This window comes from Astyanax mexicanus, chromosome 10 (assembly GCF_023375975.1).
Source record: "Astyanax mexicanus isolate ESR-SI-001 chromosome 10, AstMex3_surface, whole genome shotgun sequence".
Taxonomy (NCBI): Eukaryota; Metazoa; Chordata; class Actinopteri; order Characiformes; family Acestrorhamphidae; genus Astyanax; species Astyanax mexicanus.
In genome coordinates, this window is record NC_064417.1 from 1,312,528 (window position 1) to 1,337,467 (window position 24,940).

General features: G+C 38.2%; 2 protein-coding genes across 3 annotated transcripts in view; both read left to right on the top strand.

The window, feature by feature from the left end:
• Window positions 1-345: 345 nt before the first annotated feature.
• Window positions 346-7,218, top strand: nup62l (nucleoporin 62 like). Its single transcript, XM_007228424.4, has 13 exons — window positions 346-471; window positions 1,240-1,567; window positions 2,433-2,686; window positions 3,315-3,383; window positions 3,905-4,006; window positions 4,102-4,212; window positions 5,063-5,171; window positions 5,664-5,808; window positions 5,936-5,985; window positions 6,091-6,225; window positions 6,377-6,488; window positions 6,764-6,830; window positions 7,040-7,218. Exons 2-13 carry the CDS (start codon window positions 1,257-1,259, stop codon window positions 7,129-7,131), a joined length of 1,557 nt encoding a protein of 518 aa, XP_007228486.3. The 5' UTR covers window positions 346-471; window positions 1,240-1,256; the 3' UTR covers window positions 7,132-7,218.
• An 898-nt stretch (window positions 7,219-8,116) lies between these two features.
• atrx (ATRX chromatin remodeler) overlaps window positions 8,117-24,940 on the top strand; it is a 47,167-nt gene continuing 30,343 nt past the window's right edge. Inside the window, exons 1-18 of one of the 2 annotated variants that reach the window (XM_007228422.4) lie at window positions 8,117-8,277; window positions 13,506-13,606; window positions 13,779-13,828; window positions 14,571-14,617; window positions 15,662-15,804; window positions 15,897-16,013; window positions 16,834-16,943; window positions 17,039-17,106; window positions 17,721-19,858; window positions 20,342-20,408; window positions 20,827-20,963; window positions 21,252-21,428; window positions 22,152-22,278; window positions 22,401-22,497; window positions 23,280-23,474; window positions 23,583-23,724; window positions 24,325-24,434; window positions 24,532-24,678. In XM_007228422.4, coding sequence (XP_007228484.3) covers window positions 8,258-8,277; window positions 13,506-13,606; window positions 13,779-13,828; window positions 14,571-14,617; window positions 15,662-15,804; window positions 15,897-16,013; window positions 16,834-16,943; window positions 17,039-17,106; window positions 17,721-19,858; window positions 20,342-20,408; window positions 20,827-20,963; window positions 21,252-21,428; window positions 22,152-22,278; window positions 22,401-22,497; window positions 23,280-23,474; window positions 23,583-23,724; window positions 24,325-24,434; window positions 24,532-24,678 — 3,993 coding nt within the window. In that variant the 5' untranslated portion in view covers window positions 8,117-8,257. Of the gene's footprint in view, window positions 8,278-10,528; window positions 10,707-13,505; window positions 13,607-13,778; window positions 13,829-14,570; window positions 14,618-15,661; window positions 15,805-15,896; window positions 16,014-16,833; window positions 16,944-17,038; window positions 17,107-17,720; window positions 19,859-20,341; window positions 20,409-20,826; window positions 20,964-21,251; window positions 21,429-22,151; window positions 22,279-22,400; window positions 22,498-23,279; window positions 23,475-23,582; window positions 23,725-24,324; window positions 24,435-24,531; window positions 24,679-24,940 lie in introns of those variants that run through there. The other variant, XM_007228423.4, reaches the window with a different exon arrangement.

A 24,940-nucleotide genomic window follows, 5' to 3' on the forward strand; every position in this document is an offset into this window, starting at 1 on the left:
TTTTTGACAAAAATTTAAAGAAAACTACCAACCACTACTATACAACTCTTAATGTTTAATGGAAAATATATAAATATGTGTTTGTTTTACTCTTAATAGTCTAACGCATTCAAAGTTGAATTTTAAATACAGCTAAATTTGATTTTATATATATAAAAAAATATATTTACATTATTATTATAAAACTCTATAAAACGGTATAAAGAGAAGAGCCTTTATTTTAAACAGGCAAACGTAGGGGAAACTCCGGCTCGATCACAATTGACTCCCTTCCTTTATGCTAGGGACTGTTCTAAATGCGGTTAACAGCCTTTATTAATGGACTATGTAGTTCACTATGTAGGCAGCATGAAGCGTTTGAGATGTGCCCTCTGGTCCTGCGCAGTGTCAGTAGCGCCGCGCTGACGGACTTGTTTTTCCGCGCGAGGAGTTTTACAGGAATGGGATCCGGCTTTCTGCACTTTTTCTGAGGTAAATCAGTTGTACTGCTGTTTCAGGATTTATTCTCAGTTACTGCAGAGTTTATTATTATAGATTAAATCACATCAGCAGGAGTGTTTAGGTAACAAGCTTAACATTAGCCTAGTTCACTTAGTTAGCGAGCAGAGCTAACAACATAGCTAAGCTAAGCTAACTAGCGAAAGCATGACTAGCTGAGAGCTGAGCCGGGTAATTACTTTACCTTATTTACTTTATTTACCTCAACACAGCAAGAGTGTGTGTTTATCTCTAGCTTTCTATAAGTCTATATCTCTATACATATGTCTATATGACTTTTATACACACACACACACACACTGTGCGTAGATGGAGAGAGATAAGTCCCTTTAAAGTGTAAATTTGGTATAAACAAGAACACAAGCAAAGCAACAGCACATAAAAACATTAGAAAAGTTAATAATATCTAAATCATATTAAATAATATAAAATAATTAAAATTCCATATTTAGTAATCTCAGGAAATGTACTATAATCTTATTCAGTTCTTTAAGATGCTGTCAATTATCTGGAGACGATAGGACATTGGGACAGTCAGCAAAATTGGTGGTATTATCTAGCCCCCATGCCAGACTTGAATTATTTTGTAAAATTTCTCTTATAATTTATAATAATCTTATAATAATAATAAAGTCAACATTGAGGGATGTACTGTAATAAATCATGAACAGGGTTGCTTTAAAAGAGACAACTTGTTTTGTAACGATCCTATTTATTAATATTCTTTATCTAATATTTCAGTATTTAAAGAGAGGAAGATGTCCTTCAGTTTCGGACAGGCCAGTGCTGGTTCTGGCTTTACTTTTGGAACCCCTAAAACTACCAGCTCAGCTCCGGCTGCTGCTACAGGTTTTGGACAGCTGACCAGCACCCCGGCCGCAGGGGGCTTTACGTTCGGAGCCCCGACTCAGCCTCAGGCCCAGCCCCAGACCCAGGCTTCCATCGGGACGTCTCAGATCGCAGGACTGCTCGCTCAGCCCGCGGCCAACAATGGAGCTTCACAGGGGGGATTTAGTTTCGGTGCTGCGACGCAGAACACCGCTCCTGCTCCTGGAGGATTCTCCTTCGGGTAAGACTTTTTGTACAGGTATTACTGAGAGAAGACGCTGTACTGATAGATACAGGGGTTGGAGAATGAAACTGAAACAGCTGGTTTTAGAGCACAATAATTGATTGTGGTGACGGACAGTTCTGGTGGAAACAGGAGAGTTGAGGTGCACATTGAATTCTGCGTGATTTGATCAGCCGTGGTTTTATGTTTTTTGGATACAATCCGGGTTAGCACCCGAACATCCCTTTCAGACAGCTTCCTCTTACAGCGTCCACAGTTAATCCTGTTGGATGTGGTTGGTCCTTTACCCTGGATACCGTGGCTCTTGATGCATCACAAAGACTTGCTGTCTTGGTCACAGATGCTCCAGCAAGACGTGCACCAACAATTTGTCCTCTTTTGAACTCTGGTATGTCTCCCATAATGTTGTGTGCATTGCAATATTTAGAGCAGAACTGTGCTCTTACCCTGCTAATTGAACCTTCACACTCTGCTCTTACTGGTGCAATAATGTGCAGTTAATGAAGATTGAACACCAGGCTGCTCCAATTTAGCCATGAAACCTAAAATCCCACACTAAAATGATGACAGGTGTTTCAGTTTCATTATCCAACCCCTGTATGTCTACCTACAGTGGCTTTTCAAAGTATTCATACCCCTTAAACATTTTAACATTGTGTTGTCTTACAACCACAAAGTTAAATGTATTTTATGGAGATTTTAAATGATGGACCAACACAAATTAGCACATAATTGTAAAGTGGAACGAAGATGATCGATAATTATAACATTTTTAATCAAATAAAAATTTGAAAAGTGTGATGTTATAAAGAAGAATGGGGTAAAATAATTAAAATAATTTTAAATGTTTTCTCACTTCTAGTGCACCCACTGCGAAACTAGGCCTGGGCCTGCCTACTGCCTCTCAGCCTGCCAGTACTGGAGTGTCTCTGGGGGGTCTAGCAGCACCTTCCTCCACTGGAACAGGCTTTACACTGGGAGGTCTTGGTGCTCAGACTACAGCCGGAGCTCAGCCGTCTACAGGAGGCTTCAGCTTCGGGATGACCAAAGTTCAGACCACTGCAGCCCCGGCAGTGCAGACCACTCCCGCCCTGTCGCTGGGTGTGCAGCCTACAGGTCTGTGGTTTATCCTGATTTTAGGATTAGGGGTTGGCGATATAGCCCTAAAACAATATCACTATATTTCATGGCATTTTCGTGATAACAATACTCTTGGCAATATGAAAAAACACTTAATTAAAAAAAATATATTGTCCCTATTCAGGACAGTACCAGGGGTCTGCATGGGTACAATTAACTTTTATTTTATGTTCTGGCAGAAATCATTTATATAGCTATTCAGTACTTGATTATTTTGTGATTTAAATATTGGCTATTGGATTCTGAATCAGTGTTTCTGATTTTGCTATTTTAGGTGTATTTTGCGTAAGTTACAAGAAAAAGATTTAAGAGTTCAGAAATCAATATTTGGTGGAATAACCCTGTTTCTTTATGCATCTTAACATGTTTTCCACCACCAGTCTTACACACTGCTTTTGGATAACTTTATGCTGCTTTACTCCTGGTGCAAAAATGCATGTAGTTCAGTTTGGTGGTTTGATGGCTTGTGATCATCCATCTTCCTCTTGATTTAAATTTGGTAAAATCAAAGAAACTCATAATTTTAAAGATTCATACAGTTTTAATGACACCATTCTTTTCTTTTCTCTTTTTTCACCCTCTCCTCTTTCCTTCTGTTGGTCAGGTCTCACAAGTACTGCACCCGTCTCTACAGGCCCTACTCTCGGAGCTGGCTTTGGGATCAAACCTGCAGGTTTGTATAAAAACGATTTAAGAGAAACAACTGTACCTTATTGGAAAAATACATCTGTAGTACGTATGTAGTTCTTTAGAGAAATTACAGATGACGCCAGAAAAACTGCTACAGGAAGACGTCTGGCTGACCCACATGGGAACAGCAGCTTTAGCCTTTAGCTCTTTAGATTAACATGATTAAGGACTGAGTCTCAGTTTCAGCAGAGAAGAGAAGAATTTGAGTTAGTCCGACAGGAAAAGAACTTCAGGAAAAAAGTCACTGATAAGATAAAGATAAAATAATAAAACAGATTGTTTGGATCATACAGCACTGCTTCTACTCGGCTACTAAACATAGGCGTTTTCTAAAACTTTTGATCAGTAGTGTATGCATGTTCATGAAGGGTTCTTTGACTCTTCTCTAAAATTAAACTTGTTGTATAAGTTTAATATTTCTCAGTAAATGACAAGTTGTCTGTTGTTGGGTTTTTATTATCATTATTAGTATTTAATGGCTAATTTAACGTCTTTTTCCTCTAGCCACTCCAGCTCCCACCGCTACTGCAGCAGCTGGCTTGGCGGCTCCAGGATCCTCACTGTTTGCTACTCCCATACCCTCAGCAGCAGGCTCCAGCTTCACATGTAAGTTCAAGTTCTGGATAACAAATCCAGTGTTTTAGAAGAATCTAGAAGGAAATATGGATTTAAATCACATTGTATGTTCTCTGTTCCACCAGTGGGAGCCCCAGCAGCTTCGATAGCCCCAGCAGCGACTTCTGCAGCCGCGGTTCTCCCGAGCCTGATGCTAAAACCTTTAGGAACCGCCACCTCTATTGCTGCAACAACAGGTAAATAATATGCATTTTATTTAAAATTAAAGTTTTTTGTTGAAAGGAAAAACAGAAATAAATATTTGGTACAGAAACATTTGTTTGCAATTAGAGGCCAGACATTCCCTCTAGTTCTTGTTCAAGTTTGCACACAATGGAGCAGGGATTATGGCCCACTCCTTCATACAGATCTTCCCCAGATATTGCAGATTTTGTATTGGTCACAGGGCAACATTGATTTTCAGCAATCTCCAAAGATTTTCTGTGAATTCAGGTCTTGAGACTGGCTAGGCCACTCCTTAATTGCACTGGCTGTGTGTTTCGGGTCATTGTCATGCTGGAAGGCCCATCCACGACCCATCTTCAATGCTCTTACTGAGGAAAGGAGATTGTTGACCAAAATTTTTAAATACATGACCCCATCCATCCTCCTTTTAATACAGTGCAGTCGTCCTGTTCCCTTTACAGAAAAGCAACCCCAACCTTTGATGCTTCCACCACCATGCTTCACAGTTCGGATGGTGTACTTGGTGTTGCACTTATCCTACTTTTTCCTCTGCTTCTGGTTCCATCTGACTACATGATCTTCTCCAATTATAATCAGAAATCCGATATTCAGCTGTTTCTGTTGTTTTAAAGCAAAGACATAGAAAGCTAGAAACAGCAAAAACAGATGGAGGGCATGACAGAAATAATCGTTGACTAATCGACTAATTGGAAGAATAATTGCCTGATAAGTCGACTACCAAAATAATCATTAGTTACAGCCTAATCTTTAACTCCTTAATATGATCTCATCTCATTGCTTTTGGAACCTCTGGAACTAATGGTCTTTTTTATATATATATATATATATATATTTTAATAGCTGCCGCTACTTCAGCAGCTCTTACAGGATTTTCATTGGGTCTGAAGCCAGTTGTCTCTGCTGCACCAGCCATTTCTACAGTCGCCTCCACAGCTGGCATCACGGTCAGGTATGTAATAATGCTAAGGCTGAGAGAGTTAAGTAATGTATTTTTAAAATATTTGTATGTAAATAGTGAAACAATATAATCAGCGAGTTTTTAAAGGTTAACTAAACCCCTTGATTTTAGCTGACTCCACCCTCAGCTCAAAAAAGGGCTAAAAAAAAGGGGGGGGGGGTAGTTTGGGAGTGGCACGGTGATGTATGGGTTTAAGGGCGGGGCAGGAGGGCGAGCTGATTGGCTGAGCTGAGTACACGGAAACATCATCCACACCTATAGCACAGTTGATCCTGAGAGGGCGCTACAGAGGCGGAAATGACCACAAAGTTTTTTTTTTAAGGTTAGGAAATGTTTATAAAAATTTTAAGAATGACTGGTATGTTTCATTACTTCAAAGGAACACATTTCAGCTATTAATAAAAAAATATATTTATGGTTTAGAGTTTAATTTAAGGCTTCAAATTGCTGATTATATTTCACTAAATTCACTCTTTAATTCAGCGCTGCACCAGTGATGTCTTATGCCCAGCTGGAGGCTTTAATCAATAAGTGGAGTTCTGAGTTGGAGGATCAGGAGAGGCACTTTCTTCAGCAGGCCACTCAGGTCAATGCCTGGGATCGGATGCTGGTGGAAAATGGAGAAAAGGTAACTATACTTTTTTTTTATTTTTATTTTTTATGTCCTTTTAACAAATGTAGATCTGTGTAACTTTTATTTTCGTATTTAAAGTCGACCCATAGCAATAACTGATTTGTATATTTATTTCTTTTAGATTACAGCTCTTCATAAAGACATGGAGAAAGTTAAACTGGACCAAAGAAGGTACGACTGCGCATCGTCATTTGGTTGAATAGGAACGTTTGAATGGTATATAATGTAAAAGACAGTTTTGTATGAAAACCTGTATTTGTTTGGTCTCTGCCTCAGGTTGGATCAGGAGTTGGACTTCATCTTATCCCAACAGAAAGAGCTGGAGGATCTTCTCGCTCCACTGGAGGAATCTGTGAAGGAGCAAAGTGGAACCATCTATATGCAAAATGCAGACGAGGAGCGAGAGAGAACGTAAGCGATATATATATATATATATTTATTACAGACTTGTTTTTACACTTCCTCTAACTATGATCACATTTTTTTTTTCCCCCTCAAAAATTATTTTAGTTTATTTATAGACTTCTCTATTTCTAATGCTCTAATGCTCATCTCTCTGAAGGTACAAGTTGGCAGAGAATGTTGATGCTCAGCTGAAGAGAATGTCCCAAGACCTAAAAGAAATAATTGAACATCTTAATACATCCAATGGGCCAGCAGACACAAGTGACCCGGTATGTAAAGTTTTATACATACACCGATTAATACAACAATGTGGGGCTTCTATAAAACCACAAACAGATTTTCTGTCTGCCATGCTTGATAAATTTATTTATTTGGCTTTTTTTACATTTTTTTTTTATTAAGAATTCATAGATTTAAATTCTTTAAAGCATCTTTTAAGTTATTCTGTTTTAAACTATTCGAGAGTCCCACTTTTTCTTTTGACCTTGTCTAAAATGATTGACACCAAAGTTAAATATCCCATTTTAAATTCCTCCTATTTCAGCTCCAGCAGATTTGCAAAATCCTCAACGCACACATGGACTCCCTCCAGTGGGTCGAACAGAACTCTGGTTAGTATTTCATTTACATTTCAGCCATGTGTTGTTTGAGTGCCAGAAACATTGCTATATATATATAATCTCTGTTCTCGATTTTATGAATTGTGAATTTATCCCATAATGTATCTCAACTATTTGATAAACTAAACAGAAGGTATGATGCTGTTTTAATCCATGTCCAGTACATGCTATTTAATTTATTTGCCATGTTCTTTGTACAGTTCTGCTGCAGAGGCGCGTGGAAGAAGTGTCGAAGCTGTGTGAGAGCCGGAGCAAAGAGCAGGAGAAGAGCTTTCGTCTGAACTTCCAGTGAACCAGCAGAGAAGAAGCCCTCGTTTAGTGTAAATGAATGTCTGTGTTTTGCTAAGTGTGTTGCAATAAAGAGGTTAACTTTTTCACACCTTCCTAGCACGTGTTTTTTTTTTATTTTTATTTTTATTTTATTCTAATAAAGTGGGATTTCACAGTTCATATACAGTTTAACTCTGTAATATATCTAGTGCCTACATTACACCCAACGACTTCTGAGGCTTTTTCCCTGGTAGCAGATACATTTCTACCCAGGAAGTCTTTTAGGAATACTAAAGTGACATTATTTTTCACATGCCCACCGAGCACACTTTTTTAAAATGTATTAAACATTCGTTAATTTATGTATTTATTGTATTTTGTAATACACTGTGTAGGAACAATACAACTACTTCTATAAAATCCCCAAAGTTGAAGTGACAATATATGATCTAGGGCAATATTAGAGTGATTTGAAAGCAAAGAGCAGTAACAAAGGAAGAGAAGGAGGAGTAGTAGGAAAGGAGGACGAAGGGAAGAGGAGCAGTAGGAAGGGAGAATGGAGATATGAGAAGTAAGAGCAAAAGGAGTAGGTGGAAAGAAGGAAAGAAAAAGGAGCAGTAGGAAAGTAAGAGGAGAAAGAGAAGAGGAGTAGTAGGAAGGGGGGAAGAAAGGAGAGAAGAGGAGCAGTAGGAAGGGAGAAGTAAGATATGAGAAGTATGAGAAAAAGGAGTAGTAGGAAAGGGAAAGGAGGAGGAAGAGAAGAGGAGCAATAGGAAAGGATGAGGTGGATAAAAGGAGTAGTAGGAAAGAAGAGGAGCAAAAGGAAGAAGAGGAGGAGGAGAGGAACAGTAAGAAAAGGAACAGAAAAAGAGGAGTGGAAGTTTCTGGACACATCCAGACATTAGAAAATCAGCCTCGTGTGTTGTTGAATATTCCCTCTCTAACGGGGTTTTAGCCAATGAGGGCGCTCCCCGGGCCTGAGCTTAATAGGCCAATCAGCGCCTCTGTTGCTGGGGGGAAAGATGGCGCCTCGCTTTGTCTGATTTGAGAGAGCGTTTCAGTGTTTTTCTCCTCCTTCTGCCGCTAAATATCACAGATTAACTTCAGTCTGGAAATGCAGCTTCAGCACAGATCCGCACGGTGAAGAGATGAGCAGCGAGGCGCGCAGGTAGGAGCACACCTGAGCATAAACTCATATAACCTGATATAATATAATATAATTATCATTACAGTGAACCCGGCGAGCTGAGGGGCTCAGATTCACACAGTTACTCAGTTTTAGTCTAAACAAACACTTGTTTGAGTTGGTTTGTGGTAAATATAGTTATTTAACTTAAACGGCGCGTTTTTATGTTTTTCTGCGTTTCTGCGCAGCTGCACTGCTTCACTAATCTTAACTGAAAACATGCAGTTAGATACACAACATGTCTAAGCTAATATATAAATATTAACTGTGTTTAAACATGACTTTATGCCTGTAGATAGATGTTTACTAAACCTGCTAAACGATTTAACCTGCTGACAATTTGATTTGTGGTAGATCTGCTTCAGATATCTAACCGTATCCTGGTTACATGGACTGCATGTGAATCCATAATATAGGAAGACTATGAATAGGGCAGCAACGATTAGTCGATATAATCGACAATGTCGATTATATAAATTGGTTGATTACAAATTTCATTGTCGACTAATCATTAATTTATAACAGTACTGCATTACACAAAAACGTGGGGTACAACATCTAGACATTTATATTTATTTTTAAATGTATTAAACATCTAATGTTTACCTGTTTTTCTGCAAAATAATCATTAGTTGCAGCCCTAGCTATAAAAACCAGGCTGCCTTGTACAGGTCTGCTGTGGCATTGTCAGCTTAAAAAAAAGAACATTAACATAAAACCAGCTTTTTTAAAAAAAGAAACAAATGCACAATAATTTATTTTCACATCACATTTACAGCATTTATTTGACGCTCTTATGCAGGGCGACTTATAAGGTAATTTCTAATAGTTCGGCCAATTTAGTGTTAGGGGTCTTGCACATGGACGCTTATTGGTGTTGCGCAGCATAAGCCCTATCCGGATGGGATTAGTTTTTCTTGGGGTTCACAGAGGTTTTTATCCTCTGTGATTTTATTCCCATCCAGAACGATCACGTATGTGTTTTTCTCAGACGTCCTCTGAGAAAATTACAGGCTGAATTATCTACTGTTTTCCTCTGAACTCCGTGCTCCTCCGGTAATTTTAGTCCCGTCTGAGTTTCATCTCCTCGAGTTTAATAAAATAGCTATTTGTCCACTGCCGCGCACCGTAATTACACTTTGGGTGTGCGTTTCCACAAAAATCCATGTAAACACAACAGGAAGTGGAAATGGAGGAGCTACTGAACGCTATGATGTGCCCAAGAAAGCCTAAAAACTCACTGGTCCTCCTGTTACCCAGATATGGAATTGAACCCTAGTCTCCCACATGGTAGCTCACTGGTAGGCGGGTGTATTATCCACTGCACCACACCAACCACAATATTAATTTTTATTAATTATATTGATTGGCTGTCTAATGCTTTATTGACTATTTGTGTACAACAGAGTAATACATCTACAGTATTAGTCAGTCAGTTATAACTACTTTGTTATAATTCCAAAAACAAATTTAACACTAATACAAACTAATCACATTAGTTTGAGGTAAAAGCCCAAGAGCAAAAAACACCTTAGTGTTAGAAACTACGAAATAGTGTCTGGAAACAATTACTTGACCTCTCAAAATTATTTCTTAGAATCTGAAAAGTATGATGTAATACCTCTAAGTAATGACACATTAAAATAACAAAAGAACATGATTTTGATATTTTAAAATTATTAGCACCTCAAAATATTGACTCGGGATTTTTAAATGACTTCACATCTCAAAATAATGACTCAAAATAACAACTTAGAATCCCAAAATAATGATTGTATCTTAAAATTGAGATAGTATCTCAGAATTATGATGCTCAAAATACCAGCTTAGTATCTCAAAAAATAGAACTCAAAATAGCTTAGCTGGTATTAAAATTAAAGTATCAGAAATGTATATATATTTCATTATTTTATATCAAAATAATGATAGTATCTCAGAATTAGGAGTCAAAATAACAACTTAGCTAGTATCAAAACATTGAGATAGTATCTCGAAATGATATTTATCTCTATGTAATGACATTAAAATAGTTAGCACATCTTAAAAATGATGAGATGTTATTTTAGAATAAAGAGTATCTCAAAATAACAACTTATAATCTATAAATAATGAGAGGTAAACGCTGTTAATGGTAATAAAGTTATGGGTGTGAGTTATGGCTCTGAGTGGCGGGAAGGCGCGCGCTCTCCGCCCCGCGCGGCTCCGCTGTGTGTCGCCGGGATTTGCTGAGGCGATGCGCCATTTTAACACCGACTCGAGTCATCCGGCAAGATGGCGCTCTTGCTTTGTCTCCTGCGCTGAAGTTAAAGCAGGCAGCAGCCCGTTTTAAACCGGGCAGAGAGGCGGATCTGCGGGCGGGGGAGTAGCGGGTTCGGCGGGTAGAGACGGATCTCCGGTGGTGTTTGCAGCAGGTACTCTGCGCTGTTTCTTATTCTGCGCTCTGTTACTGTTACTGTTAGCTTTAGCTGCTGCAGCTTTAGCAGTCGGCTTGCTAACTAACTAACTAGCTTGGTAGCTAACTGCCGGTACTGACGGCGGAATTTACCGGTGTCCCGTCGGTTTGTGCTGCCTGTCGATGGGCGCTACTTGTCTGTTCAGCGCATGCGTGGAGACAGCATTTTTAATGTAATTTTTTTTTTGCTGCGTGTTTTTATTAATAATTCTGCAAGCGTTAGCTAAGCTACATTTTCTAGGGTGTGTTTTTTACAATTGTGCATGGCTAACTAACTTGCTGCAGTAACGTAGTTATTGGCTTGGGCGTTATTAGTTAAAAAAGTGGAATATTTTCTTTTATACGTATTATTTTTTCAATTTGTATGTCATTAACATTTTTGTAAAATTCAAGTAAAAATAGTAAAACTGTCAGATTGTAGCTGTAGAACAGAACTAGCAATGAAAAGCACGTGAAAACAAATCAAAACAAAAAATATAGAAAAAACGTGGCTCCGCGCATGTGCAGAGACGCTAAGCAGCACATATCGACGTGAAGCACAAATAGGCATAACACCGGGTACTGTATAGCGCTGCACGTATCTTCTTGCACTCACTGTTTTAGCCAGGTTAGCATGTTAGCTAATAGCTGATGTGTGTTTGTTTGTATTTGAGCAGAACCAGCACTTGACTTGCAGCTGCACATGGATGCTAGGTTAGCTAATAACGTTAAATAGTTAGTTAGCTGGTGACCTGAGCGACACGTTAATTTGCACGTTATAGAAAAAAAGCAGGAGAAAGAGGAAAAGAACCACAATAAAGACCAAAGCAAAGACACACGCGCTTCATGAAAGGCCCTGGTTTTTATTCCACCGCCTGAAGGATTCTCCTCAGGTGTTTTAGCTGCAGAGAAGCGTCTTTTTATAAACCTGTCTGCGGTTATTTGAGTTGTATTTACCGGCTGGTTGAGCTGCTGCGGGTGACAAAACTGTCTTAGCTCAATTCACTTATAGCTAGCTACCTGTTTAACTATATTATTCATAACTAGAGCCCGGGTAGTCCAGGTCTACAGAGTAAAAATCCACCTCAGGATTTTTGTTACAGCTGCTTGGAAGAAGATCCTGGGATTTGATTTTTACTTTCTGGACCTGGACTACTCAGCTCCGAGTTATGAATAATAATAATAACTGGCCGGGCGCAGGGGGTGTGCAGCTCTCTGAAACAGAGTATCTGTGGCAGAAGGTCAGTATAGAAAAATGTTTGTTTTACTGGGTTATTTAACCCTTACAGACCCGAAACTGCCTAATTTATAGTCTGTTTAGATCCATGTGGGGCTGACCGGCTCTGCTAGCTCATTCAGTTATTAGCTAAAGCACGCTAGATAACGTTCCCACGTGATGACGTATAATGTCAATAAACAAGGACAGAGAGAGAGAGACAGAGAGAGAGAGACACACACACACACAGATAGATAGAGGGGGAGATTGAGAGACAGACAAAGAGACACACAGGTAGATGGAGGGGGAGAAAGAGAGAGACAGACAGAGAGGCGGAGACAGGGAGAGACACAGATACAGGGGGCGAAAGAGACAGAGATAGAGACACAAATAGAGGGGGAGAAAGAGGGACAAACAGGAAGAGAGACACACATAGAGGCGGGCAAAAAGAGACACAAACAGAGAGGGAGAGAAGGAGAGACAGATAGAGAAAGAGAAACAAAGAGTTTCCCCCTTAACTCACTGTATGTGCTCCTGCTTTACACTGCTCTGTTTTAAAAAAAAATGATAGAAACAGCTGAACATAAAATCCATTTAATTGTCCAGATGTTTAAACATGGAAAATACAGATATTTAGTGAGTAAATATGTAATCTGTTATATTTGGGCTCTTTCGGAGTCACAGAATAAGTTGAGTGTAAACTGTGCAAGTGAGCCATTTACCCATTTCTCTCTGTCTCTCTCTTTCCGTCTCTCCCTCTCTCCCTCTCTCTCTCTCTCTCTCTCTCTCTCTCTCTCTCTCTCTTTCTCTCTCTCTCATTGCGTTTCTGTCCTTGGAACTTTGTGTAATGTGGTAATGTTAGAAACTGTAAACAACATGTCAAGTATATTGTTGCAGCCCTACTGATAAGTGGAGAACTGTGAGCAAAATGTGAAAGACTGACACAAAAAGAACCTAAAACATGAAACATAAAACACAAACATTTTAGTCAGTGCTGAAAACAGCTTGCTTATTTTTTTTTCTTAGGTATTTAAATGTATGTGCCACAGTTTGCCAGGTTCGGAGAGCTGTATATCAGGATAAAGTTCCCTTATAATCCCATATAAGCATGTTGTTTACTTTATTATGAACCAATGAAAAGTTAAATATAATTTTCCTGTTTGTTTTTTCTTTTTTCGGATGTAAAATAACAGCATTTTGGTTGGTGCTGCTTAGTTAGTTGCTTAGTTGTTTAAATGGGATTTAAAATATGCTCAGATGGTCTTAATGAAAAGCTTGCAGTATTATGATATTTTATTTTTGCTGTATCACCCTCTTGCTTCATGGATTCAGCAGATTTAGGATATGGATCAGACTGTTTAATGATGGTCAGTGTTTACATTTGATTGGTCGGTTTGCCTTATCCCCCAGTTAGTGTATCTGCCTAACTACCCATATACCCATATCCACCTATCTAACTAAGTACCTTTTTAGTAATCAGTAGTTTTAGATTGAACTTAAGACACTTAAGTGTCTGGCATGTTTAAAATGACATTAAAATCTTTATATATTATTATTTTTTAGATCCAGTAAGCTAAATACATTGGTGACTAAACTTCATGAGTTCCTGGATCATTCTCCAGAGGAGGAAACTGCTGCACCCCAATTTGATGAAATCTCTTGTGGTAAGAGTGACCTGATGTATTATTCATATAGATGACTGGTGTCTCCCCAATAAGTACTAAATAGGGGTAGGATAATATATTTTATTGTATCTGTATTTAGGATTAAATTAGTTTAGTTGAAACATATGTGCTCTAATATTTACTAACACATTAATTTTCTCTTCATTTGCAGGTAAAATGGCTTCAAATGACTCAACCACCAATGACCAAATTATGGAAAAGGTACCTGTTCATTTAATTGTCTGTTGAAACTTGTATTAGTTTAAGGTGTCTCACTTATGACTTGACCAAGTCATTCTGCATACTGTGAACTGTAAAAGTATGGAAACATTTTTCAACATCAATCTGTTTTTGTGCTTTATTCTTTTTAAAAATAACTAGCTGTAATATTGTATTTTTCACACTATAAAGGCAGACTTAAAATCATTTAATTTTCCCCAAAATTGACCGTGCACTTTATAATCTGGTGAAAATGCTCTTCATAATCCAGACCAGAAAATAGACCTTCACTAATAGTGCACCTTATAGTCTGTAAAATACAGTAACTAAATTATGTTAAAAAAAAGCATGTGAATATGCTATATTTTTAATAATATTTATTTCCTGTAGACAATGTGTTCACTTAAATTTGATCATGTGTTTTTAAATGTTTTCACTCGTCTATATCAGTCATGCTCAATTTTATTGTCAAATCAGTGAAGGCCTTCACACAAGGCCTTCATCAGATCAGACAAAACATAGGAAAAATGTAAATATTATTGTAAACTCTTTATTTTTTTGGTTGTGCTTCACTCATAGTTGGTTGAATCATGTTCAGAACATGTAGCACTAACTAAAGTAATAAAAAAAATCTGTAATACAGAAGTAGTTAGTAGTTGAAGATAATAGTATTAATTCTCTGTACTGATGATCTGTGTAGATAATCGTTTAAAAGACATTTTTCTGTTTTTATTTCTGTTTACAGCCTGGCTGCTCCACTGAAGTTCTGAAGGCCACTTCTCGCTCAAAGAGGTGAGTTCTAAAGTTTCTGAGCCTCGTTGCTGAATAGATCTCTGATTATGACCCCAAAACCCAATTTAAACCCCACATTTTACCCCATTTTACTGAGTAGAACATTAAAACTAAGCATTTATCCACATTTCTGAGCTGTTTGAATGAGTAAAACCTGTTCAGAAGGATGGAAGAACCATAGGCATGTCCTGATGATTTGATTTTGAGAATCTACTGTTCCCAATACAATACTTTGGCAGTGCAGTAAACAAAAGAAAGAAATCGTACAAGTCGTCACTTAAGGTTTTTTAAAACTCATTTTTAACTATTATCGTAATAGCAGTTGTTTTTATCAGATAATAAACAAGTACTATACAACTATATAGATAATTGTCATTAAAATATGCAACCAAAAAACAAAAAATTTAACACCAACAATTGTCATTAATCACAATTAAGTAATAATTAATCATTAAATAATTGATATATTTTTTAATGCTAGGTTTTGCCTTCATTGTTGGGAGGGAGACAGTAATAACAGTATAGTGTGGTTTATTAGGCCCTTACATTTTTGATCAATCGATGATCCGGATCTTTTCCACTCGATTGAATCACGTGAATCACGGTTCAGAGACATCCCTGATGCAATTGGAACTAACATGTTTACATGTCAATGTCTGAATATTTAAAATAATAATTAAACCTTACAACAGTGGCATAAAACAGTCTTTAAATAGAAATAACTATTGTTTATCTGCTCAATTACCTCTGGGCACACTATATTGTAATTAATTTAAATAAGTATTATAATTTTTCTGTCGTTTGCATAAGAATAGGAAAATAGGAAACTTTTAAGAGTAGTATAGCTTGAAATAACCCCACTAATGTCCATTAGCTCCTCATTCTAACCTATTCATTAGACATCTGACTACTTTTATGATTGTGGAACAATCATTTAGAGCTGAGAAAAGGAAATATGTTTAGTTAATTTGTAACAGTAATAGTTATTTTGGGTCTTGTTTGTGTTAAATTCTCATGCTTTCTTTTTCTCTCTGCTGATTTTAGGAAACCTGCTGTTGTGACCAAACATGTGGAGGTTCATGAGTCAGACTCTCCGAGTGAGAGTGAGCAGGCCTGCCCTGTAGATGATTCTAATGCTAATGCTAATGCTAATGATGAAACCTTTGACATGGATGGATTACCAGAAGGTAGGCGGAGTTAACTGTTCATCTGTTTTAAAATAGCCGTGGTTTTAGCGTGATGTTTCTCTTTAATTTTTTTTCTTTATTTGTTTTTACAGACACTGTGGTAGTAGAGCCAGAACCTGTCAGTAATGAAGGAAAAGATGACTTCAAGGGTCCAGAGTTTCGGAACAGAGGGAGTAAAGTTAAAGATGAGGTTCCACGGAGGCAGCCTGGTGAGTGTTCTGTGTTCAGGGAGGAAAATGTAGGATATGTATGAAAATGAAGAAATAAATAAAGTGTTTCAAAGTAAATCTTGTAAATTGACGAAAATAAAAATGCATATTTAGCAGCATATTGCATGACAAACCTATAGGTTCGTTAGCATTTTGATATTGGAAGATAATTTTTTTCAATTTGCTAAACTAAATGAACTGGCAGCTAATAGAAAATCTCCAGCATGTCATGTTTGATTTGATTTATACTGAAAATTCTATAAATATGTTTAGTTAAAAAAAAAAAACAAATGTGATATTCATTTTTGGTAGCAGCACTCCTAGTGACCAGCTTAAAAAAGAAGTTTAGAAGAAATCTAAACTAGAGTCTGATACCTAATTTACACCCCAAAATAAAAAAAAATATTATAAAAATTATTTCATTGAATCTGAAACTTTTTCAGTCTACAAATTGTTAGCAAAAAAAAATAATTACACACACGCCTATGGCAGATTTGGTTAAATTTAAAGGTTATGTATCTGAAGAGGATAAGAAATATAGAATTATATACATAAATTAAGACTGTTTTAGAGTTTAGTGCTGTGAATAGAAATAGAGTGGTTCTTCTTATATGTTAATGCTTAATAATAAATAACTATGGCCTTCTTCCTGTGTGTGAACTGATTTTAAGCAAATAAGTTGCTTGTTATTTAAGTATAAATTACTCAAATACCTGTACCAGAAGTACACACTGTTTGTATTTGATTATCACCAGTGGATCACTGTAAAAGTCCAAAAAAAAGCATTGATAAGCTCATTTTTGTCTTTTTTTTTCTTCAGATGAAAAGCTTCAGGAGATTGTTAATTGCACTGCATGTGGGAAGCAAGTCAATCATTTTCACAAAGACTCTGTTCATCAGCATCCTGCACTTAAAGTCCTAATCTGCAAGGTAAGTATATATTAATAATATTGTAATTATTAGTAATATAACCTCAGTGTTTGCATTAAGTGGTGGGAATTAACCGTAATGTTTCTGTTTCTCAGTCGTGTTTCAGGTATTATATGAGTGATGATATCAGTAAGGATGAAGATGGAATGGATGAACAGTGCAGGTTAGTACTGTAGTAATGTATAATTGCAATATCAAAAAAATTAAATCATGGAGATGCGGGTTTCATTTTCTAGCAGGACTTGGCACAATGCCCACACTGCTAAAAGTAACAATTGGTCTTGTATAATAATATTCTGATTTTCTTCTTGGACACATATTTTTGGGTTTTCATTTCATAATCATCAGTCATAAAAGAAATGAACATAACACTTAAAATAGATCATCCGATGTGTAACACACCTATATAATATATGAAAGTATCACATTGTATGAACTAAATTACTAAAATAAAAACTAACTTTTTATTAATATTCTAATTTTGTGAGATGCACCTGTGTTGCTGAATATTGTATACTTAAAAAAATAGTAGAAAACAATTGCACCACTTTAAACTGAATCAACAATTTCAAAGTCTGAGCTTTTTTTTCCATCGATGCCCAGAAGGCTGTAGTGATTGATTGCTGCCCTCTTGTGGCTGTAAAATTTTAGATTTTTATTTTTTTTTGTAAAATCAATGCTTACTTATTTTTTAAGACCCTTTTTAATTTATGTCTGTACACACAATAATGAGCATATTAATTTTATCTAACACATTATCGCTGTAAACTCTTTCAGATGGTGTGCTGAGGGAGGAAACCTCATGTGTTGTGACTACTGCAGCAACGCCTTCTGCAAGAAATGCATCCTGCGCAACCTCGGGAGGAAGGAGCTCTCTGGAATCATGAACGAAGATAGCAAGTGGCATTGCTACGTGTGCAGCCCAGAGCCTCTAAACGACATTGTCGCAGCATGCGAGAAGATTCTCCAGAACTTAGAATGTAAGAAAAAAGCCAAGGTGGACGGTGAGAAACCGAAGCGAGAGAGTTCAAAGCACAAGCCTCCGAAAACTAAAATCACGGCCGTGAACGGAAAGGACGTTACTAATTCCGATGGCTCGGGGACTCTTACCTTTTCCTACAAAATGTTGGCTGTTCCAAAAGAACTCGTCAAAAAGACTAAGAAACTGATCGAGACGACAAACGGCTTGAACAGCACGTTCGTGCAGTTCGTTCAACAGGCCCCAAGCCAGCCTGGAGACAATATCGTCAGATACAAGCATTTGAAAGTGTTCAAATCTGTGTTAGCCGACCTAAAAAAGGTTCACGCAGCTCTGGACGAATCGCTGGAGGTCGAGTTTCGAGACCTTCAGGTCCAGAACGGAGAAGAGCGTGGGTCGACAGACGTTCAAAACGTAGACAACGCGGCGGTCCCCAACTCGCAGCATGTTGAGCAGAGTAGTAGGGAAAAAGAAGAGGGTGTAGATAGCACTGTGGATCACGTTCCAGTGGTTCCAGAGGAGGACATGGACGGAGAAGACGTGGGTTCAGCTGATGTAGAAATGAGCGAAAGTCCTCCGCCTGTAGCGGAGACCACAGAAAAAGAGTCAAAAGAAAGCGAAGCCAAAGCGAAGGTCGTCAAATGTGAGGTTGAGCCGGATCGTGAGGACGGGTCCACAGTAGCTGGTGAAACCTCTCTAGACAAAGACATTGTGTCCGTACCACCGTCTGTCCCTGAAGAACTCTTCGAAATGGTTGAGAGTCTTGCAGATTGTGTGAAAAAAGAGGATGAGGGGAACAGTGTTGCTGATGCTGATGACTGTAAGGGAGATAACGGCTCTGTTTCTAATGACAACTCTGAGGAGTCTGGTAAAGAATCTGGCCGTTTGCGTAAAAAACTGGTTGTGAAGCTTACTCCCGTTCCTCTTAAAATCACGATTAAAAGAGACAAAGGCAAAAGCACATCAAAATCTGAAAAGGATGAAAAGGATGGTGCTGCTTCACCAGAGGAAGGTGCAGACAGCAGGAGATCCCCCAGGATGAAGACCACTCCACTGCGCAAGTCGTCTGAGGGAAGAAGCAAGAGCAAGTCTGGTGCTTCAAAGACTAAGACCAAGAACAAAGATGGCGATGGCGATGGTGCTGCTGGTGGTGGTGATAAAGACAATGATGAAGACAATGCCGATCATAAGACTGATAAAAAAGAGAGTGATAAAAATGAGGATAATGAGAAAAACGAGGAGAATAGTCCAGACCTTCCACCTTCCAGTCCCGTCGACTCAGACTCCGATGAAGTTCCCGAGGTCCTTCGCCAGACAGAAGCGATGGAGGCCAGCTCAGACGAACAGAAAGCCGAGCCCAACGGCAAGGTTTCAGGCGACGGCGACGAAAAGAGAAGGTCGCTTCGCCAAACGTCCACAAAGACGACAGCAAAACGCAAACTCATGAAAAGCTCGTCGGATTCAGATCAGGCTGCTGGAAACTCCTCCAAATCCAAGAAAAAAGCCGCCAAAAAGAAGAAGGGGAAGGAATCGGACTCTTCGAACCACGACTCGGACCTCGAGAAGGAGATGAAGCGTCTGAGCAAGCTCGGCACCAACAGGAGGTCGTCCAGAGGAGGCAAGAAGAAGGAAGACGAGGGAAAGAAGAAGAAGAAGGAGGATGAGGATGATGAGGAGGATGAGGGGGAGAAGAAGAGTGAAGAGAAGAGCCAGGAGACTGAGGGGAAGAAAGAGGGTAAGAAAGGTCCAAAGAGGTTGTTTGAGAAGAAACGTAGGTCTCAGAGGAATAAAGGGAATGCTACGAAAGATTCGTCCTCTGATGAGGAAGAGGAGGAGCAGGCTGCCGACTCTGGAGAGGAGAGTGGCGATCGGCAGAAGATGAAACCTATTGTAGATTCTGTCGTGACCGGCATCGACTCCTTCCGTCAGTCCTCAGGTAAAAAAAGTTCTTATACCTTGTACCGTTCACCAGTTAAACCCATTAAACCCATTAACAATGTTCAGATGGACTTTACTAAGGATGCACTGATACCTAGGGATACACTGAGACCAATTTCTCTTCTGATACCAATGATAGACTTAAGAAGATCTGTTGATATAAAGTACTGATTTGATACCAACTGAAACTTAAGGGAGAACTTATATTAAGTGTAAATATAAGAATCAGTATTAGATTGGCAAAATATGTATTTATGTTATTTATGTATTTATGTTAGTGGTGTCAGTCTATTAAAAATGAATTTAAATCACGATTAGTTTCTTTAAATGCTGGTAGTTTCCAGTATGTTTGGGAGGGAGACAGTAATACTAGTGTTCAAAGAGAGATTTTATACTTTTTTTTTATTTGGTTTCTAATGTAAGGCATTTTCAGTGTTTGATGTGCCCAATTTATAAAATGTACGTGTTATTGCTCAATCAGGAGATGAAGCTGAGACCAAGGATGAGCCCAGTCAAGTGGTTGACGATGACGATGACCCTGAAAATAGGTATGACCTGTACTGTGGCTGTGTTTATTTTTAGTTAATTTTAAGAAATTGCTAGTTAGAGCATGCTTTTGCTCAAAATTGAGCTTGTTCCTTTTTATTTAATTTATTTAATTTATTTAATTTTATTTTTTTGTGCCTAAATATGCTTTTCTTATTCAGATGTTGTCACCTGGGGAAAAAGCATTAAGATAAATTAGATCAGTAAATTTCATACGCTTTTCTTTAAAAGTTGTTTAAATATTTAATATATTTTTTTCATTTGTAATACTTGTTTGTGTAGGAGAGTTTTGTACAGTTTAAGATGTGTATTAATACTTTTAAGTTAAGGCATTTATTTTTACCTTTTTAGTATTTTTTTTTTTTTCTTATTCATCTTTTATTTATTTTTTACACTTTTATTATATCTCCTTTTCAATAGAATTGCTAAGAAGATGCTGCTAGCTCAAATCAAAGCCAATTACTCATCTGGGGATCCCACATCCTCAGAAGATGAAGATGGCAAAAAGGAGGATGAGAAGTCTTCAAAAGTGAAGGATGAGGAGGATGGAGAGAAAGGTCTGGCCTTTTTCCTTGGAGTTTTTCCTTGCCACTGTGTCACTATATAAAATCAGCATCTCTGTGGTGCTGCTCATAAGAGGCGTGGACCTGTTTTTCCTGTAAAGCGGCTTTGTGACAACCTTTGTTGTAAAAAGCGCTATATAAATAACATTGAATTGAAGTTTATACAGAGCATTTTATTTGCTAATGTTCTTTGATATCAGAATATTTATCGTAGTCCTTTGTCTTCTTGAATTGTGTCTTAGAATGACATGTTTGTTTGTCTCTCACGCTTTATTGTTGCAGAAGATGAAGATGAGGATGAGGAGGAGACGTCGGACTCTGCTTCGGACGCGGACGTGAAGAAAAACGGTCGCCGGCATCGTTTACTCCGCAAGAAGCTTTCTCTCAGCGAGGGAGAGTCTGATGAAGAAAAACCAGCCAAGGCTAAAAAGGAGGGGAAAAGGAAAGGAAGACAGAAGGGTCAGTGTTGACTCTGCATATATGAGAGGTTGTGCTTGTACAGTGAATGTGGGAAAAGTTCAAGGGGCATGAATACTTTTGCAAGCCAGTCATCTTACAACCACACACTTAAATGTATTTTTATTTTAAGATTTTAAGTGATAGACCCACGCAAAGTAGCACATAATTGTGAAGTAAAGCGAAAATGACATGTTTTTAAGTTTAATCAAATAAAAATCTGAAAAGTGTGACGTTCAAAAGTATTCAGCCCCCCTTTATTAATACTGTGTCAGTGTATCTGTACTTTACTGGAGTGGTATTTTTTTTCTTTTCTTCACTGCTGTACTTAAGTACTAAAATGCTGCTCCCGTTCTGCCTTTAGCACTGCTAACTTTCCACTGTGTTCTGTAATAACTACAGTAATAACACAGTACTGTACTTTTACTTTCAGTACTTCAATACTAGGTTTTACAATAAACTACTTGAAAAAGTTGAATACTTTAGTTCATCCACTTAAGTATGGAGCTTAAAGAACACTTAAACTACTCAAGTTACTTTTTTTAAAGGGCACTTTTACTTTTATTCACATTTGGGTCTCTAGTACTTTGTACATGTCTGGAACGAAGCTTCACAGAATTAAAATCTAAACCAGTATATATCAAATCAGAATCTTTATATCACAGTGCATCTCATATCGTCATTTTTTTCCTTACACTAAGTGTTGCTTTTATTTTCTTTTTGCAGTGGGGAGTGATGATACTGACGATTCTGACTTTAAGCGTTCAGATTCAGAATCTGGTAGCGAGTCGGCGCTTAGCGAGGCGGTGAGCGAGGACGAAGACGAGGGCAAGGGCAACAAGCGGAAAACTCGGTGAGGATTATTATTATTATTATTTTTTTTTTTTATTATTATTATTATTCGTTCCTTCATTTATTTATGTATTTGTTTTGAGTGATTTGGTTTTGATCAATGCTTTCTGGCTCCTGTTGTAGGTCTTCCAAAAAAGCTGACAAAGAAAGGAGTTACCAGAAAGAGAAGAAGAAAAAGCGACGCCGCATTAAGGTTCAGGACTCCTCCTCTAGTGGCAAGGTACTGTTGGTACAAACATTGTCACAATCACAGTATTTTAAGATTTTCTTTATGACACATTATTTATCATCACATTTTCACATGCAGACAATATTAATTAGTTTTGAAATTCTTTAAAAGATGCTAAATACTACAACAATTATTAAAACTCGTTTTCTGTCTCTGTACTTGCTCTCGCGCTCTCACTTGCTCTCGCTTTCTCTCCCTCTTGCTTGCTCTCGCTTGCCATTGCTCTGTCTCGCTAGCTTTTGTTCTCTCTTGCTTGTTCTCATTTTCTCCCTCACTTGCGCTCTCTCTCTCTCTCTATTTCTCTTGCTCTCTCTCTCTCTCTCTCTCTTGCTCTCTCGCTCTCGCTCTCCCTCTTTCTAGTCTGAGATATTATAATGCAGTAAAAGTGAGCTTCTCTGCCAGACGTAAATCACACAGCGCTATTATTACTGTCCCCTCACAAAAACACAGGGAACTACCATTATTTATCAAAATAAATTAAGATTGAAATTCATTTAAGTAATTGTTTAGACTAATATAAATATAATTTAATTTTGTCAAACTAATGCTGATGTTTTTTAAACAAAATAAAGCACCAAAAAAAAATGCTCAGTTATTTGCCACAAGATGCATGAGAATGAAATTACTCTTGTCTGCTGTTAAATAAATATGTTGTGTGTGTATTTTTTGGTTACAATTTAGAAAAAGGTATCAAAAGTTTTGTTTGAATTTCAAATTTTTAAAAAAGATACCCTGCCCTAAATGTGTCTCCCATTGTGCTTCTTTCTCTGCAGAGTGGAGCTGAAGGGGAGGATGAGGAGGGCGATGAAGATGACGACGACAAGGGAACTCCCAAGGGGCGCAAGAAGATCCGCAAGATCCTGAAGGACGACAAGCTGCGCTCTGAAACCCAGAACGCCCTGAAAGAGGAGGAGGAGAGGAGGAAGCGCATCGCAGAGAGAGAGCAGCTCAGAGAGAAACTGCGAGAGGTGAGTAAACTCAGGAACTTTACAGAGGAGAACTTGCAGGAGTGAGCATGGGGTTGGGTTGTAAAAATGTTCTGGTTGCTACAAACTGATTGGTTCTTTCTGCTTTAGACAATCGTTGTGGAGGAAACGTCACAGGTCACGTGCCCCATCACTACTAAACTGGTGCTGGATGAGGACGAGGAGACCAAGGAGCCGCTCGTCCAGGTCCACCGGAACCTGGTAACCAAACTCAAGCCCCATCAAGTGGATGGTGAGTTAAACCTCCTCCTGTCTGCATTTAAACCACCGTATTTTTCGCAGTATAAGGTGCACTGGATACTACACTGCAACACTAGTAAGGAACAAATCCAATAATTTTGTATTTTTTTATTAAGCCCTATCTGGACAGGATTAGTTTTTTTTATAAATGGGGTTTTGTGGTTATCTGTTTTATGGGGGGTTTTATCCTCTGATTTTATTCCCGTCCGGAACTACCATGTAGGGTTTTTTTCTCAGACGTCCTCTAAAAAAAATAAAATTTACAGGCTGAATTATCTACTGTTTTTTTCTGAACTCCGGTAATTTTAGTACTGTCTGGACGCACATTTCCTCGCCTTTAAAAAAAATAGCTATTTGTCCACTGCCGCGCACCGTAATTACACATTTGGCGCTTGTTTCCACGGAGATCCACGTTAAAAATACAACAGTGAGTGGAAATGAAGGAGCTACTGAACTCTGTGAGGTCATGTGACCAAGAAAGCTGAGAAAAAAAAACTCACTGGTCCTCCTGTTTTTTACAATTGCAGTCCAATACAGGAGTTTTATCAGTGATTATCTAAACATGCTGTTATTTTTTGTTTTTGTTCTGTAGGTGTACAGTTCATGTGGGACTGCTGTTGTGAATCTGTGAGGAAGGTTCAGAAGTCCTCTGGTTCTGGATGTATTCTTGCACATTGTATGGGTCTGGGAAAAACCCTTCAGGTAAATTAGCGTTGTTCTGGACCAGTCTGACCTCTGATTAAAATAATGATTCAGGCCCTGCTGAACACTGTGCTGCTGTTCTTCTCTTGTCCTGCAGGTGGTGACTTTTCTACACACCTTGCTCCTCTGTGAGAAACTCAACTTCTCCACAGCTCTGGTGGTGTGTCCCCTCAACACCGTCCTCAACTGGCTCAACGAGTTTGAGAAGTGGCAGGAGGGCTTAAAGGATGAGGAGAGTTTAGAGGTACCTTCACCTGGACCTTTCACTGAACACCTGAGGGTTTAGCTTGACATGTTAGCTATGTGTTAATGATAGGACTGATTTCCCAAATAAGTTGATTCTGATTCAGTTCAAATTTTTGTTTGAATATATATATATCCTTATAAACTGGTGCTCTTTATGTATAAATTGTAGCAGTCGGGTATTAAGGAGCAGAAAAGTCACTCCACTGAAGTACAGAGTTATACAGTAGATTCAGTTTAGTTCTCCAGCACTGAGACTCGAG

What these genes read in the sequence shown, in the direction of transcription:
- nup62l (XM_007228424.4), top strand. Translation starts at nt 1,257, where the DNA reads ATGTCCTTCAGTTTCGGACAGGCCAGTGCTGGTTCTGGCTTTACTTTT. An exon ending in ACAGCTGGCATCACGGTCAG is followed by an intron (nt 5,172 to 5,663) that starts GTATGTAATAAT and finishes TCTTTAATTCAG; the next exon opens with CGCTGCACCAGTGATGTCTT. An exon ending in CAGCAGACACAAGTGACCCG is followed by an intron (nt 6,489 to 6,763) that starts GTATGTAAAGTT and finishes CTCCTATTTCAG; the next exon opens with CTCCAGCAGATTTGCAAAAT.